This window comes from Notolepis coatsorum, assembly GCF_963971535.1.
Source record: "Notolepis coatsorum genome assembly, chromosome: 18".
NCBI lineage: Eukaryota > Metazoa > Chordata > Actinopteri > Aulopiformes > Paralepididae > Notolepis > Notolepis coatsorum.
The window spans coordinates 52,040,694-52,058,482 of NC_140182.1; the positions used below are offsets into that span (position 1 = coordinate 52,040,694).

A 17,789-nucleotide genomic window follows, 5' to 3' on the forward strand; every position below is an offset into this window, starting at 1 on the left:
ATGACCTTGAGCACAAAAATAGAAAAATGGTAGATGATGTATCAGGGGGGATGCTGGCATGAATAAAAAAAACGGATTAAAAGGTTACAGGTGACTATAAATCTCTTAGTAACAGAATCTACATCACATGAGACATATTTCTTTGCATCTGTGTGATTTACTTAAAATTTACATTTCATTGAAACATTTAAAATAAAAATTTCACAGGCAGCACAGGCCCATTTCACTGAGATGATGCTGCAGCTAAGATGGCTGCCGAGAGAATGAAGGCACACAAGAGATCAATCGACTATAAATACAGCTGCATCCTGAATTGATCCTTGAATGGTAAGAAGAGGACGGTTCACAGCCTCACAGTTTGTGAGCGCAGGAAGACAACTCTACACCTTACGGTGCCATTCGTCTCCCAGCGTGACGAGGGAAGACATCTTCAAATGTTTTACGACGCCGCTGATCCATCCTCTTCATATAATCCTAGGATCGATCCTCCTGTCAAATCCCACAGTGTTCTGTCCACCTCCTCTTTGTCTAAAGAGAGTGGATGTTGATGTCTGGATACCCTTGCACCACAGGACGGGTATGAGAAAGGTTTAACGCCGTCATCTTCGAGTCATGTGAGAAGACTTTTCAGCATGTAGATAACTACCCTGACCATGTGTCTACTGCCAACTCTCAGTGTGAATGGAGGAGGTCTGACCTTCCAGACCCACTACCCTGACCATGTGTCTACTGCCGACTCTCAGTGTGGACGGTCTGACCTTCCAGACCCACTACCCTGACCATGTGTCTACTGCCGACTCTCAGTGTGGACGGAGGAGGTCTGACCTTCCAGACCCACTACCCTGACCATGTGTCTACTGCCGACTCTCAGTGTGGACGGAGGAGGTCTGACCTTCCAGACCCACTCTCCTCAAGGATTCTGTGTACTTCTTCCTTCCCAGGCTGACTATGTCCTCGATCTCCTCTGCCAGATCCTTCCTGCCACTCTCCACCATGGCCTCCACCAGCCTGGGTACTGCCCCTGGCCCCGCCCCCTTCTGCGCTCGGGCCCAGTGGAACAACATGTCCATCACCAAGGCTCCCAGGTTGTCCCTGGAGGAGAGAGAGAAGATGCATTAGATCACCTCAAGTGGCACTCAAGAGATTCCGATGTTGTCACATTGTGAGGACAAGGCTTAGAACTCACATACTATGCTCCAATAATACACCTTAACCCATTGACTGCCACGCTGTTTTCCCATCTTTACTCAATGGCGCCATTTTCAAAATGGCTAAACATTTTGACCATTTTCGCGATGTTTGCAGACCCATCGTGTGTTCTGTATTATAGCTATGGAGACAATAGTATGGCTAATTTGACAGGCATTGTTTATAGTCCAACGCTGACAAACCAGTTCATTTCTACATACTTTAGTTTGTGCGCTATTCCACGCTAAACATCGCCCCTTTTCAAAATAATCCAGTCTTTTTCTAGATCGCAAGATATGACGTGTTATATGCATATGCCCAAATCGTTCGGGTTGCTCGCCTGAAACCTATATTATTTCCAAATCAAAAAGGTATATACCATATATATGTTTCTTCACAAAATCATCAAGGGGGGGGGGGGGGGGGGGTTACCTCGAAGCAGCTATCGTTACCAAAAGCATGTTTTAGGTTCGGTAAAATACGACACTGATCAATACCAGTGGGACTAGTCAGCAACAATGACGAGTCGGCGTACAGAGAGGAGGTCCAGTACCTAGCTCTGTGGTGTGCTAACAACAACCTGGCCCTCAACACCAAAAAAACGAAGGAGATAGTGGTGGACTTCAGGAAAAATAAAACAGGCACGCAGAGCCCCATCCACATCAATGGAGAGGAGGTTGAGCGGGTCTGTAGTTTCACATTCCTGGGAGTCCACATCTCCGAGGACCTGTCCTGGACCACCACCACCTCGACCCTGGTCAAGAAGGCCCACAAGCGCCTCTTTTTCCTGAGAAAGTTGACCAAACTCCACCTACCCCCTCCCGTGCTAGCAAACTTTTATCGCTGTACGATTGAGAGCATCCTCACCACCTGCATCTCAGTCTGGTACGGCAACTGCACCGTTAAGGACCAGAAATCACTGCAGAGGGTAGTGAAAATAGCCCAACGCATTACCAAGACCCCACTCCCCCCATCTCATCAATCTATGAGAAGTGGTGCACACGGAGAGCACGGAACATAATAAAAAACGCTTCCCACCCCAACCATGGACTGTTCACCCGCCTGCGGGGTACTCGCTCTGGGGCACGCTAGCGCAGCCTCCCAGGCAGAACCAACAGGACCACGAATAGTTTATTCCCCTCAGCTGTCAGACATCTGAATCAAAACTCTACTTAGCCCACTGCACCTCTCACTGTATACCTGTGTGTATATAGCCATAGTTTATGTAGACTTTATTCTAATGATTATTTTAATTATTATTTTGTATTCTCACCATTGCACATTGTGCTAACCATTGCACTTTACTGTACAGTTTTATTTATATGTGTCTTATATTGCAACTGACTGTTAATTGTCACATCCTGGTTGGACGTACACAATCTCGCTGCACTGTCTCTTGTACTGTGTAATGACAATAAAGTGAATCTAATCTTTTTTCTTTTATCTACTTTTCCCCCCTTTTTTCTGTATTTTTCTCCCATCCCAATTTTTTGTCGTTATGCCAATTCACTTCCCTCCCTTCCTGGTCGTTGTGCGCATTTGCCCCCCACTTGCCGGTCTATGGAGGGTTGATAGATACTATCACATGTCCCCTCCGATACATGTGGAGTCAGCCAGCCGCTTCTTTTCACCTGACAGCGAGGACTCTCACTGGGGGAGCGTAACGCGTGGGAGGCTCACACTACTTCCCCCAGTTCCCTTCCTTGCTGAGCAGGCCCCCCGACCGACCTGTAGGAGTTGCTGTTTACAACGACCAGGATACACACCCCACCGGCTTCCCACCCGCTAACACTGCCAATTGTGTTCGTATTGACGACCGACCAAGCCGGAGGTCTCGCTGACAGCTGGATTCGATACCAGTGTCTCTGCGGTGGTAGGCAGGTGCTTAGTCTCCGCTGCGCTACCCAGCCGCCTTAATCTAATCTAATACAATAGCATGTTTTAGGTTCGGTCAAATAGACCTAAAGCTGACCTTACCTTAGTCAGAAGGTACTCCAAAATGAATAATCCCAGTCATTCCATCGCGATCGCAATTACTTGTGTGCTTTGGGCATGGCTATCATACGGGAAACAATAGGTTTCAGCCGATCAAATCTCCGACAGATTGCCGTGTTCTGATTCACTGTTAGGGGGAGGGGTTCCTGCAGCCAGATGCACAGAGAGAGACCCAGAGACTAGAGACCCAATTCAAAAGGTAGGCGATACTGCCACCTGGCAGGATTCGATCGCCATTGCAATTTTTAACGTAGGCAGCGGTGCCAGGGAGACACAGGCAGGTCCGCGCGAGTGTTCAGAATGGGGACATCGAAAAAAAGATCAAAGGATCTAAAAACGTGAAAACAAGGGCTGAACAGTTGGATTTGAAACATGAGAATACTCGTATCTGTATGGTGATAGACCTACCTTGACTTTATATCTGGCCGTGCAAACAAAAATGTTGCCTCTTTTAATACGTACAAATTGTGAACAAGTCAGCAGGAAGGGTACATCTCAAGTTTATCACCACAACGGCAAAAAAAAAGAAAAAAAAAAAAAGTAAACAAAACAAACATTTTAAAATCTAAAACAGTAAACTATGCTCAGGAAAACGGTCTGGGTAAATGTAAAATATGTGTGCAGAGTAGCTAACGGGTTAAATGTCATATTTAGACCGATATACCGTAGTCCTTTAATTAATTAAAAAGGTCCATATAACATTTATGCAAATAGGGAAGCTTTAAAACATCAAAGGTGTATTGGACCATAGTGTGCAGGTATTATGCCCTGTTCTTACATCCATCTTCATACCGACCCAGCACTTAAAGGATCATGCCAACATTATGGGTAATGTGGTTACAGTCTTCTAGCTTAGCTTGAATGGAAGCGAATAAGGACCGCTAGCCGGGTGAGGTGTTTTTGGCCAACGGCTAGCTGGTCTGTATCCGCTTCCATTCATTTGTGCTAAGCTAGGCTAGCTTGCAGGCGGATATGTTTTCGACTGAATGCACAGAGAGGAAATTGGCATCTATCTTCTTGTCCGACTCTGGAGAAGACTGTAAGTCCCCTTCTCATAATGGTGATGTGTTCCTTTAAAGGGGAACTATTTTACTATTTCTTTCACTATTTGGGCACTTTTACACAATTCCTGTGAGTCTATGGAACACCTCTGTAATATATATATTTTTTTTATTCATTGTTTTGTATTTCTAATCAAGTCCTCAAAAACAGCATTTTTCTACCTCAAGATCTCGAGCCGTTTTGAGCTGACTGTGTGGAGTGGGTACAGAACTGTGTGCAGCTCATCTTGTATCTCTCCATTATCATGCAGCGGTGTCTCTCTGACATCACAAATCGCGCACATTTTCAAATGACTCAGTTCAGTGAGGGTGAATATTGTGAGAGGAGAATTGGAAGAATGCGCCAATATGAGAATTTTGAGACATAGATCATATTAATATAAGTTCACATAGCTAGGAAACAATGCTAAACACTCAAAAAGGCCATTTATAAGATAGTTCCCCTTTAAGATAATTACATATATGACTGATCAATCTTCAAGTTTTCAGTCAGAAGATAAAGGGAAGCATATAAACTTGTAATTTTCTGATGTTAAATGAAATAGTGGATGTATAGTCCAAGTGGGGGTCCTGAGGGGGGGGGGGGAAGGGGAAGGAAAGAAGAGCGAGCAAGAGCACATGTATTGTATTTAAAAATTGTATGTCTTTTAATCTACATTCATTTTGATTTAATTACTGGACTTGGTTGTTATTATTATTGTTATTATTATTTATGTCATTGTCCTGTGATTTATCATTGATTATTACTGTTACTGTATTGTTTGTCTAGTTTCATGTTAAAAAGGGGAAAATAGGGAGCTCCAGTAGCTCACCACGTACCGCGAGTGCTATTTCAGCGCCGTGGACAACCGCGCTCGCGCGGATCTGGGGCTGAGCGCGTTCGAATCCCGGACGGCAGCCGTGCCTTTCCCAGAGTGTCTTTCCCCCCCATCTGAACCCTTTCAGCCTGCTCTGTCGGTCGAACTTGACCAAGTATGAATGCGAAGAAAAAGCGATAAACGCTAAAAGAACCAGGTGACTGGTCAAAAGTTTAAAAAAAAAAAAGGGGAAAATAAAAAACATTTGTTCAAAAAAAAAAAGTTTTCAGTTACATCGTTCCCATTTAGACCTGCCATTAAAATCCCAACGTAAACTGAAGATATATCTTAAGATTCTCTGCGTTGCTACCGGCTTGGCCGGCCGTCATACTAACACAATTGGCAGTGTTAGAGGGTGGGAAAGCCGGTGGGTGGGGATTGGACGTTGTGGACAGCGACTCCTACAGGTCGGTTGGGTGACGCCGGTGCGGCGGAAACAGGAAGTATTGGGGGCAGCGTGAGCCTCCCACGCGTTACTCCTCGCCACTGAGAGTTCGAGCTGCTGCGGTGAAAAGATGCGACAGGCTGCCTCCTCGTGTACCGGAGGGGACACGTGATGCAAGGCTTCTATTCTCACTACAGCCGACCAGTGGGTGGCATAGTCTAGCAACGTTCAAGACAGGGGAGGGAAGAATTGGAAATACGAAATTGGGATGGGAGAAAAATAGAAAATGGGGAGAAAAGGTGGAGAAAAAAATAAAAATAAAGATATATCTTAAGATGGGAGCATGAGTCCCATAACTAAGATTTATGGTGTGAGCACTGGTTTTCATGTGGAAAATTCCCCTGTGCGTTAAATCTGTTAGCACCAAGGTTGTCGTTTGTATTTTGCGTCTATGCGTCGATACATCCAAATCTGACACAGTAAACTGCCTACTTGACAAGTATAATATCACATAATCCAGTGTTTCTTCTCTCCATCTCCAGCGAGCCTCATGAGGAGAGCAAGCGTGAGTGGTTTTCTGAGCGAGAGGAGAGGAGGGAGAGGAGGGAGGGAGGGAGGGCCAGCGGTTGTCTGTGTGTGTTAATCTCCTGCAGTATCCCAGATGGCTTAGTGACGGCTGACAGAAAAAAAGAAAAAAAAGATTAAAACAATCAGAATTCTCCACCAGCCTTCTGCCTCCAGTCACGTCACATCTCACTTCCATCTTTGATTATGCTAATACACATGTGGCCATGAATTGAGCCACTCGTCCCGGAAATACACACAGACAAAGAAAAGTAATTTGCATCCAAATCTCTTTTGCTGGTTCGCTCATTTCCTCTGCCTTTGAACAAAAATCCCTCATTTGATCTCTAAAAAGGAGAAGAGCTACGTATATTAAGGTCAAGACATAACTAGGTTGGCCGGCTCTATTCGTTTAAGCTTTATTGTGTTTTTTGACATTTCCCCTCATGAATCCAAGTGCTCCACCCTACTCTGCATAATGATGTAGCTCAGGCAATATCAAAAGGACAGTGTGCGAGGCGGCTGGGTGGCGCAGTGGACATTGCGCTCGTCACCAACGCAAGGGACACCGGGTTCAAATCCGGCTGTCGGCGTTGCCTCCGGCTTGGGCCGGACGTCATACTGGCTCAATTGGCGATGGGTGGTAATCTGGACGTTGTGGACAGCGACTCCTACAGGTCGGTTGGGGGACACCTGCACAGCAGAGACAGGAAATAGCAAGGGTAGTGTGAGCCTCCCACACATTACACCTCGCCAATGAGAGTCCGCGCTGGCAGGTGAAAAGATGCGACAGGCTGCCTCCTCGTGTACCGGAGGGGACACGTGATGCAAGGCTTCTATCCTCCCTACGACCGACCTGTGGGGGGCATATGCGAGCAACGTTCAAGACAGGGAAGGGGAGAATTGGAAACAGCGAAATTGGGATGGGAGAAAAATAAGGAGAAAAGTGGATAAAAAAAAGGGAAAAAAAAGGACAGTGTGGCACTCAGATCTAATGCTCAACAATATGAGATATTCTAACAGCCCACTGCTTGCCTGAGCTGTGAATATCCCATATAGGCAGACTCAGACTCAGAATGCTAAAAAACTTTAATTCAACCTGGCTTATTGTGCCCACCTGTATTTGTACTGGATGCGGTCCAGCTCCTGGTAGCTTAGGCCCAGACAGATGCCAATGGAGCGCCAGTCCTGTCCTATCTGTAGAGAGATGGACCGCAGGTTGACCTCAGTCAGGTAGCCGCTCTCTGGGTCGCCCAGGTTCAGAGGAGGGTGCTGGTAGTCCTCCATGACATAGCTATTCTCAGAGTCCAGCGCCTGAGTAAAACAGAATGGACATGTGTAGAATGGTAAGAAGAGTCAGTATCTGCAGATACGCGTCTATAGATGAGATGCATGTCTGTAGATGAGATGCATGTCTATAGATGAGATGCATGTCTGTAGATGAGATGCACATCTATAGATGAGATACACGTCTATAGATAAGATGCATGTCTGTAGATGAGATGCATGTCTATAGATAAGATGCATGTCTGTAGATGAGATGCATGTCTATTAAGGGTGTAACGGTACATGTATTCGTCCTGCGACTTCACGGTACAGACGTCACGGCTCGGTACATCCAGCCATATGAATAATAATAAAAATAATAATAATAATAATAATAAAACGGTAAACGTTTATGTTGTACATTATCTAACGTTAACACGAACCTAAACTAACGTTACAACTAACCTAAAGTTAGTTTAGGTTCGTGTTAACGTTCGATAATGTACAAAATAAACGTTTTCCGCTGCTATAAACGTCGCACTTTTATTTTGAAAACCCCAGAAAGGAAGTAATTATATATGCTTTACCATCCTGTTCTGTGTTAGCTCCGGTTAGCTCAGAGCGTCCAGTAGTTAGTAGTAGGTATATTATCAATACCAGCCATTGGATTACTGTTTTCTAAATTGGGGAGGCTTTTAATAGTCAAGGTACGAGGATTTTAAGTCATGGTATCCATAAACTTCGGTTCGGATCCTTTGAATGAATGAGAATGTCAACAACCCTGAAGAAGGCCATGTAGGCCGAAACATGTCGGTTTTTTTTAAAAAGATTTTTCTAAATAATGTAAGCCAATAAATAAACGTTTTTAAAAAAAATTTAGAGCCGCCTTGGATCTCAACCTTTCTTTTATAAGCGAATCCTACCCCGGATTTAATCCAAAGAGCACCTACCTGAAACAAAATAAGAACGCTGAAGCCCTCTCCATATCCTCGGTTTTGTTTTTAATCACGACGACACGTTGAAATCACTGACTGCGCTCAGAGAGGAGTGGTTAGGCAAAAAATTGTTCAGAGTATATTTGCTTATAAAACGTAATTGTCTAATTCAATTATTTTTTATTTCTCCACGTGGTGAATACACAGGTCACAACATGTTTACATGAACGTTTTGGAGTTGTATTTGGAGTGTATTTCGTGACTGTATACAGTGTAAGGGAACGTCAGGCTCCGGATCTCCCCCACTTCCAGTGATGAAGCTCCGGATCTCCCCCACTTCCAGTGATGAAGCTAAGCTACGCTAACGGAGCGACTGTTCCCAAAGCTAAATGCACGCACAGAGACAAAAAAGGTATGTATCTTCTTGTCTAACTCCAGGGAAGATGTTAAATAAGCTAATTTCCCAAAATGTTGGAGTTTTCCTTTAATAAAAAAGTATTATATTTAATAATAATTTATAAATATATAATAATTATTACAAATATTTTTTTCCTGTTGTACCGAACTCGTACCGAACCGTGACACCAAAACCGAGGTACTTACCGAACCGTGGCTTCTGTGTACCATTACCGTTACACCCCTAATGTCTATAGATGAAATGCATGTCTATAGATGAGATGCACATATATAGATGAGATGCACGTCTATAGATGAGATGCATGTCTATAGATGAGATGCGGGTCTATATACTGTAGATGAGATGCATGTCTATAGATGAGATACACGTTTATAGATGAGATGCACGTCTATAGATGAGATGCAGGTCTATAGATTAGATGCATGTCTATAAATGAGACACATGTCTATAGATTAGATACATGTCTATAGGCTGCCCGTCTAAAGCGTCCCTGTTTGCTGACTGTAAAGTTTCCTGGTTTGCTCAGAACCGACCATGGGACTGTGTAAGTAAGCCAACAGCTTTACATCCACTATAATACTGGAGTATTTTATACCACTATGCAAATCTATGCTGCTATTTTATGCTACCTCTATTGGTTTCTTTTATTGCTTGCTGTTCAGAGAATTTCCCTCTCGTGTACTGGTGTATGAAGATGTGACAGTGCTGAATGTGAAGGTGTTGTCACTCACAGGAAGCTTCAGTGGTAAACTTGCCAGCCACTGGCTGTCATGTCCTTTCCTCTTTTTTGCCACTTCCTCTGGCAGGTCACTGGGAATCTCCCCTCTATAAAAAGACACCTGTAAGATGGGATATGAAACATATACTTTTACTAGTCATACATACCACTAGTGTCTTTATACCTGTATCACTGTACATAATAATACTATAACACTGTATATACTTCTGATTAGCACTATTACTCATTTATATATTTTATACCCAGATTACTTGCCTGTACATTGTATATTAGTATTGTACTTTACTGTTACATTTGCACTCTGGTTGGATCCCAAACTTCTTCTCGTTGTACTGTACTTGTGCTGTATGACAATACATTTCTAACTAATCTAATCTACCGTAATATTCTCAACTCACATTTGACAAATTATGACATTTGTAACCGTCTGTCCTCCATCTCCTCTCTTCACTGTGTCTCTCCTACCTGTCCTCTCATCACGTGTCTCTCCTACCTGTCCTCTCTTCACGTGTCTCTCCTACCTGTCCTCTCATCACGTGTCTCTCCTACCTGTCCTCTCATCACGTGTCTCTACTACCTGTCCTCTCTTCACCGTGTCTCTCCTACCTGTCCTCTCTTCACGTGTCTCTCCTACCTGTCCTCTCTTCACCATGTCTCTCCTACCTGTCCTCTCTTCACCGTGTCTGTCCTACCTGTCCTCTCTTCACTGTGTCTCTCCTACCTGTCCTCTCTTCAGTGTCTCTCCTACCTGTCCTCTCTTCACTGTGTCTCTCCTACCTGTCCTCTCTTCACTGTGTCTCTCCTACCTGTCCTCTCTTCACCATGTCTCTCCTACCTGTCCTCTCTTCACGTGTCTCTCCTACCTGTCCTCTCTTCACCATGTCTCTCCTACCTGTCCTCTCTTCACCGTGTCTCTCCTACCTGTCCTCTCTTCAGTGTCTCTCCTACCTGTCCTCTCTTCACCGTGTCTGTCCTACCTGTCCTCTCTTCACTGTGTCTCTCCTACCTGTCCTCTCTTCACGTGTCTCTCCTACCTGTCCTCTCTTCACTGTGTCTCTCCTACCTGTCCTCTCTTCACTGTGTCTCCTACCTGTCCTCTCTTCAGTGTCTCTCCTACCTGTCCTATCTTCACTGTGTCTGTCCTACCTGTCCTCTCTTCACTGTGTCTCTCCTACCTGTCCTCTCTTCACCGTGTCTGTCCTACCTGTCCTCTCTTCACCGTGTCTCTCCTACCTGTCCTCTCTTCACCGTGTCTCTCCTACCTGTCCTCTCTTCACTGTGTCTCTCCTACCTGTCCTCTCTTCACCGTGTCTCTCCTACCTGTCCTCTCTTCACTGTGTCTCTCCTACCTGTCCTCTCTTCACCGTGTCTCTCCTACCTGTCCTCTCTTCACCGTGTCTCTACCTGTCCTCTCTTCACCGTGTCTCTCCTACCTGTCCTCTCTTCACAGTGTCTCTCCTACCTGTCCTCTCTTCACTGTGTCTCTCCTACCTGTCCTCTCTTCACCGTCTCTCCTACCTGTCCTCTCTTCACCGTGTCTCTCCTACCTGTCCTCTCTTCACCGTGTCTCTCCTACCTGTCCTCTCTTCACCGTGTCTCTCCTACCTGTCCTCTCTTCACTGTGTCTCTCCTACCTGTCCTCTCTTCACTGTGTCTCTCCTACCTGTCCTCTCTTCACCGTGTCTCTCCTACCTGTCCTCTCTTCACCGTGTCTCTCCTACCTGTCCTCTCTTCACCGTGTCTCTCCTACCTGTCCTCTCTTCACCGTGTCTCTCCTACCTGTCCTCTCTTCACCGTGTCTCTCCTACCTGTCCTCTCTTCAGTGTCTCTCCTACCTGTCCTCTCTTCACTGTGTCTCTCCTACCCGTGTCTCTCCTACCTGTCCTCTCTTCACCGTGTCTCTCCTACCTGTCCTCTCTTCACCGTGTCTCTCCTACCTGTCCTCTCTTCACCGTGTCTCTCCTACCTGTCCTCTCTTCACTGTGTCTCTCCTACCTGTCCTCTCTTCACTGTGTCTCTCCTACCTGTCCTCTCTTCACCGTGTCTCTCCTACCTGTCCTCTCTTCACCGTGTCTCTCCTACCTGTCCTCTCTTCACCGTGTCTGTCCTACCTGTCCTCTCTTCACCGTGTCTCTCCTACCTGTCCTCTCTTCACTGTGTCTCTCCTACCTGTCCTCTCTTCACCGTGTCTCTCCTACCTGTCCTCTCTTCAGTGTCTCTCCTACCTGTCCTCTCTTCAGTGTCTCTCCTACCTGTCCTCTCTTCAGTGTCTCTCCTACCTGTCCTCTCTTCAGTGTCTCTCCTACCTGTCCTCTCTTCAGTGTCTCTCCTACCTGTCCTCTCTTCACTGTGTCTCTCCTACCTGTCCTCTCTTCAGTGTCTCTCCTACCTGTCCTATCTTCACTGTGTCTGTCCTACCTGTCCTCTCTTCACTGTGTCTCTCCTACCTGTCCTCTCTTCACCGTGTCTGTCCTACCTGTCCTCTCTTCACCGTGTCTCTCCTACCTGTCCTCTCTTCACCGTGTCTCTCCTACCTGTCCTCTCTTCACTGTGTCTCTCCTACCTGTCCTCTCTTCACCGTGTCTCTCCTACCTGTCCTCTCTTCAGTGTCTCTCCTACCTGTCCTCTCTTCAGTGTCTCTCCTACCTGTCCTCTCTTCAGTGTCTCTCCTACCTGTCCTCTCTTCAGTGTCTCTCCTACCTGTCCTCTCTTCAGTGTCTCTCCTACCTGTCCTCTCTTCACTGTGTCTCTCCTACCTGTCCTCTCTTCACCGTGTCTCTCCTACCTGTCCTCTCTTCACTGTGTCTCTCCTACCTGTCCTCTCTTCACTGTGTCTCTCCTACCTGTCCTCTCTTCACAGTGTCTCTCCTACCTGTCCTCTCTTCACTGTGTCTCTCCTACCTGTCCTCTCTTCACCGTGTCTCTCCTACCTGTCCTCTCTTCACTGTGTCTCTCCTACCTGTCCTCTCTTCACTGTGTCTCTCCTACCTGTCCTCTCTTCACTGTGTCTCTCCTACCTGTCCTCTCTTCACTGTGTCTCTCCTACCTGTCCCCTCTTCATGTGTCTCTCCTACCTGTCCTCTATCTTCACAGTGTCTCTCCTACCTGTCCTCTCTTCAGTGTCTCTCCTACCTGTCCTCTCTTCACTGTGTCTGTCCTACCTGTCCTCTCTTCAGTGTCTCTCCTACCTGTCCTCTCTTCACGTGTCTCTCCTACCTGTCCTCTCTTCACGTGTCTCTCCTACCTGTCCTCTCTTCACGTGTCTCTCCTACCTGTCCTCTCTTCACCGTCTCTCCTACCTGTCCTCTCTTCAGTGTCTCTCCTACCTGTCCTCTCTTCACTGTGTCTCTCCTACCTGTCCTCTCTTCACCGTGTCTCTCCTACCTGTCCTCTCTTCACCATGTCTCTCCTACCTGTCCTCTCTTCACGTGTCTCTCCTACCTGTCTTCTCTTCACCGTGTCTCTCCTACCTGTCCTCTCTTCAGTGTCTCTCCTACCTGTCCTCTCTTCACCGTGTCTCTCCTACCTGTCCTCTCTTCACTGTGTCTCTCCTACCTGTCCTCTCTTCAGTGTCTCTCCTACCTGTCCTATCTTCACTGTGTCTCTCCTACCTGTCCTCTCTTCACCGTGTCTCTCCTACCTGTCCTCTCTTCAGTGTCTCTCCTACCTGTCCTCTCTTCAGTGTCTCTCCTACCTGTCCTCTCTTCAGTGTCTCTCCTACCTGTCCTCTCTTCACCGTGTCTCTCCTACCTGTCCTCTCTTCACCGTGTCTCTCCTACCTGTCTCTTCACCGTGTCTCTCCTACCTGTCCTCTCTTCACCGTGTCTCTCCTACCTGTCCTCTCTTCACCGTGTCTCTCCTACCTGTCCTCTCTTCACCGTGTCTCTCCTACCTGTCCTCTCACCGGCGCCTCCTGGCCTTGGGCTGGACAGATGTAGACCTCCTTGAGATTCTTAAGACTGGAGTAGAACACAAAAGAAAGTCTTCCTGCCACGCAGTCCGGTCTGTCTGGAGGAAGTAGTACCACATCAGCTCAAAAACTATTTGAAGTACAGTACTTTAAGAAAAATACTTAAGTTACTTCCCACCACAAAAGAATTTAGCACTGCACAAACACGTCGCAAGATCTTGATTTGTGTTTTAAAGAGGACAGAGCTCTCTCTCTCACATTATGTATGTCAACAACACTCCTTGTTTTATTTACTATCATGTATGATTCACTTTGTTAGCTCGCCATTCTACAGAGAACTAGGCTATAGCTCCATTGTTGTAACCTAAGTCTCTCCATGTTGCAACATGTCAAATTCTTCAAATTCCTCTGGGTCATAACCTGACCTATAAGAAACACAAAGAAAGTGAGGAACACCATCAACTTCAACATTTCCAACTTCAAACTAATACGGCCCTCCCTAACACTTGAAGCCGCAAAGACATACCTACACTGTATGGTCTTCTCCCACATTGAATATTGCCTTCTAAACTGGTCATTTACTGGGGCCACAGCCATGAAACCCATAGAACAGCTTTACAACAGAGCATTGAATAATTTGCATTGTCCTTAATAAACAAATCTTAAATGTCATTCTGTTAGTAAACTCCATCTTTTATCAGACAGTTTTCTCAGCCTCAGTGAATAAACTGTTCCACATCTTAAGAGAAAAGCCTTGTAGAGCTGACTCCAGACCTGCGCTGATATCCAGGCCCCTCTCAAAGCCAGCGAAGAACTGCTCTCCTTCCAGCAGATCAATCAGGTCTGAAGGCTGGGGTCCGTCATACTGCTCTGACAGGGACTGCACTCTGCTCTCCATCTAGGGAAGGGACATCGTTTAAGCAACCCAATGTGAGGGAGCGGTGCGCCAAGGTCAACACTAGCCTCCAGAGCAGACGGCCCTGTGGATCAGGGGTTCTCAAAGTGGGGCTCTAGGAACACCCAGGGGTCCTTGGAGGGGTCCCAGGGGGTCCCCAACTAAACAATTATAAACTTTATTTGCAGTCCGATATTGGCATTAAAATGTGATATCGAAAATTATCGGTATTGGTTTAAAAAAGAATAAAAAAAAAATACATTTATTTCACCTTTATTTACCCAGGCAAGCAAGTAAGAACAAATTCTGATTTTATTTATTGTCAAAAGTATGCATAATGTTGTGTTAATTCCATGACAAGATATATGTAATGTTAATTACCTGAAATTATTCAGTTTTTGGGGGGGGGAAACCTTGCATATATCAGTATCGGTTGATATCGGTATCGGAAATTAAGAGTTGGACAATATCGGTATCGGTAAAAAAGCCAATATCGAGCATCCCTAGCCCAAAGTGCTTCACAGCGGTAAAAACAGACATACAATTAGCATAAAATAGATGACGAATAAAAGCAATGCAGAGAATAAGAAAAAGGGTAAAAGCAATCCGGGTAATAACAATACAAATATTGACTCACCTGAGTCTTCACCGTTAGATGGTCATAAAACACTTTAGTTTGAAGTTACTTGATTTATTTAGTCTGTTTTGATTATCTTGTCATTCATTTAGTATATTATTACCCTGTCTTTTTGTCTTGTTGTATTTCTTATATTGTAATTTATTTTTTTACTCTTTCTGCGCCAAACCCGACTTTACTCGATGTAGGAGCCAAAGCTATATATTTAGGTTATTGTATTGTATGAATGTTTATATGTTTATTTTTATAACCTTACATTGAAACGGCATTAGGAATATTGATTGGATTTAGATAAAGTCATTGAACCGGCTTATTTTTGTCATAATAGAACATTCTAGAACATTTGTGATGTCACAGTATGATGTCATGACCGAACGTTCTAGAACATTTGTGATGTCACAGTATGTCATAACCAAACATTCTAGAACATTTGTGTCTCTATATATAGTCCACAATTCTACTCTGCCGGAAATTCAAATAAGAAGAAGAAGAAGAAGGCCAGTATTGATCAGTGGGCCAGGTAGTTGAGATTGCATCAGGGGGGAGTGGCGGAGCACACTCGGTGGCTATCAGTGCCATTTTGGCTAGTGCCTGATCGAGTCATTGAACTTAGGTTCTTGAAGGAGGAGGATGAGGGCGAGATTGTGGAAGAAATAGAGAGGTTCCTTCTGGACTCAGGGTCTCTGGAGGTGTACACTGATGGCTCTGTGGATCCTGAAAGTGGGAGGGCAGGTTTTGGGTGGTGGGTGCCTCGGTTAGGGATCGGTAAGGGACAAAGAATATCCGATGGCAGCTCTGTATTTGTGACAGAGTTGCTTGCCATCCTCTGGGCATTGTGGTGGGTGGAGGAAGTGGGACCAAGCCAGGTGATTATATGCTCTGACTCGGCTGCTGCACTGATGGCTCCGAGTGCAGGTGGGTCTAAAGCTCGCCCTGATCTCATTCAGGAAATAATGTTGGTTTTATATAGGATTGCGAAGGCAGGCTGGTCAGTGGAGTTTTGTTGGGTCCGGGGGCACGCTGGGATTGCGGGAAATGAGATGGCTGACTCCCTTGCCAAACAGAGCCTGGGAAGGGAGGAAGAGATAGGCATTTCAATGGGAAGAGTAGAACTCAGAGAGAAGATAAAGAAAGGAGTTGAGGCTGAGTGGCAGGCTGAGTGGGAAAGGGGGACCAAGGGAAGGCACTATTTCTCTCTGCAGCCTCGGGTCAAAATCAAGGTGGATGGATATGGGTCAAGGAGTGATAGGGTGAAGATGTGTAGACTGAGGCTGGGACACTGTGGGTTGAACAGTACCTTGTGCATTGTGGGCAAACATCCAGATGGGGTGTGTGAATGTGGAGAGACTGAAACTGTCGGGCATGTCTTCCTAAAATGTGAAAGGTATAGGAAAGAGAGGGAAATCTTTTATAAAAGTCTGGTAGAGTTGGGAGTCTCTTCCTTCTCTCTTAAATCATTCTTTGGCATGGATAATGAGAACCACCAGCTGATCACAGAGGCAGTGCTGACATTTCTGCATGCTTCAGAGTTGTACCAGAGGATATAGCGTTAGTGTATGTATTAGTATTGGACAGGCAAGAGGAGCAGAGAAGAAGGAGAAAGTGTGTGTTGAAGAGGCCTAAAGATGGCACACCGCTAGTGTAGTATAAGAACTGAGGAGGGAAGAAATACGCCAAGAAAGAAGAAGAAGAAGAGACCATCAAAAGAAGTGCGGAGGGCAGTAATACGCCACGATGCGTCTACACTGCCGGAAACTCTAAAGAAGAAGAAGAAGAAGAACAGAGTGTGTAGCTTGAAACAGGACTGAACAGGACTGAATGGATAGACTCAACAATAAAGACTGAAGCCTGCATTTCTCAACCAAGGTGCCAAGCCTTCCGGTTTGCTGTGGAAAGAGCCGGCAAGTGGATTTACGGCTTTCCAGTGTGGAGGAATTTTCATGTGTCGAGTCGGCTGTGATTTTGTAGACTGGGAAAATACAGTTTTCTTATCTTGTAGTAGTGACGTGAATATTTAGGAAAATTACTTAGGACCACTTCTGTAAAGAAAGACTTCGCTGTGGAAAAGAAATAAACCATTTGGATATCTTTGTTTTACACTGGAGCGGCTGTGGACATTATTTTTCTTTATCAACGAACGTACTACTCACGAGTAAGCAACTTTAACCAGTAGAGTGGAACGTCGGCCCTCATACTCTGGTTTCGTCGCCAACCGTTGAGTGTCAAACCCGACTATACTCGGGTTTTAATCCTTTGATCTTTTTCCTCTGATCCCCATTCTAACCACTCGCGCAGACCTCCCTGTATCTCCCTTGCACCGCTGCCTACGTTAAAATTGCAATGACGATCAAATCCTGCCAGGTGGCAGTATCGCCTATCTTTTGAACTAGGATAGTTTAGTGTGGGGAGTGTCTGCAAGAACTCCTCCCCCGATCACAGTGTCGTATTTTACCGGACCTAAAACATGCTTTTGGTAACAATCGCAGTTTCGAGTTAAAACGACCCCCCCCCTTGATGATTTTGTGAAGACACATATGTACACGTTATATACCTTTGATTTGGAGTTTCAGGCGAGCAACCAAAACGATTTGGGCATAATGCATTTAACGCGTCATATCTCGCGATCTATGAAAAAAGACTGGATTATTTTGGAAAGGGGCGATGTTTAGCGTGTAATAGCACACAAACTAAAGTATGTAGAAATTAACTGGTTCATCAATGTTGGACTATAAACAATGCCCGTCAAATGAGCCATACTATTGTCTCCATAGCTATAATCAGTGTTGGGACTAACGTGTTACAAACACGTTACAGTAACGCCGTTACTTTTGGCGGTAACTAGTACTCTACACATTGCTTTTGAAATTCAGTAACGCAGTTACCGTTACTGAATGGTTCGTTACTGCGTTATTATTTTTTTTTATCCACTTTTTCTCCTC

At 45.4% G+C, this 17,789-nt stretch overlaps 1 protein-coding gene across 1 annotated transcript in view; it reads right to left on the reverse strand.

Moving 5' to 3' along the window:
• Nucleotides 1–213: 213 nt before the first annotated feature.
• Nucleotides 214–17,789, reverse strand: part of pidd1 (p53-induced death domain protein 1) — a 52,615-nt gene continuing 35,039 nt past the window's right edge. The window contains 5 exon segments of the mRNA XM_084335356.1: nt 214–1,092; nt 7,168–7,364; nt 9,401–9,508; nt 13,301–13,416; nt 14,093–14,216. Coding sequence (XP_084191482.1) covers nt 855–1,092; nt 7,168–7,364; nt 9,401–9,508; nt 13,301–13,416; nt 14,093–14,216 — 783 coding nt within the window. The 3' untranslated portion in view covers nt 214–854.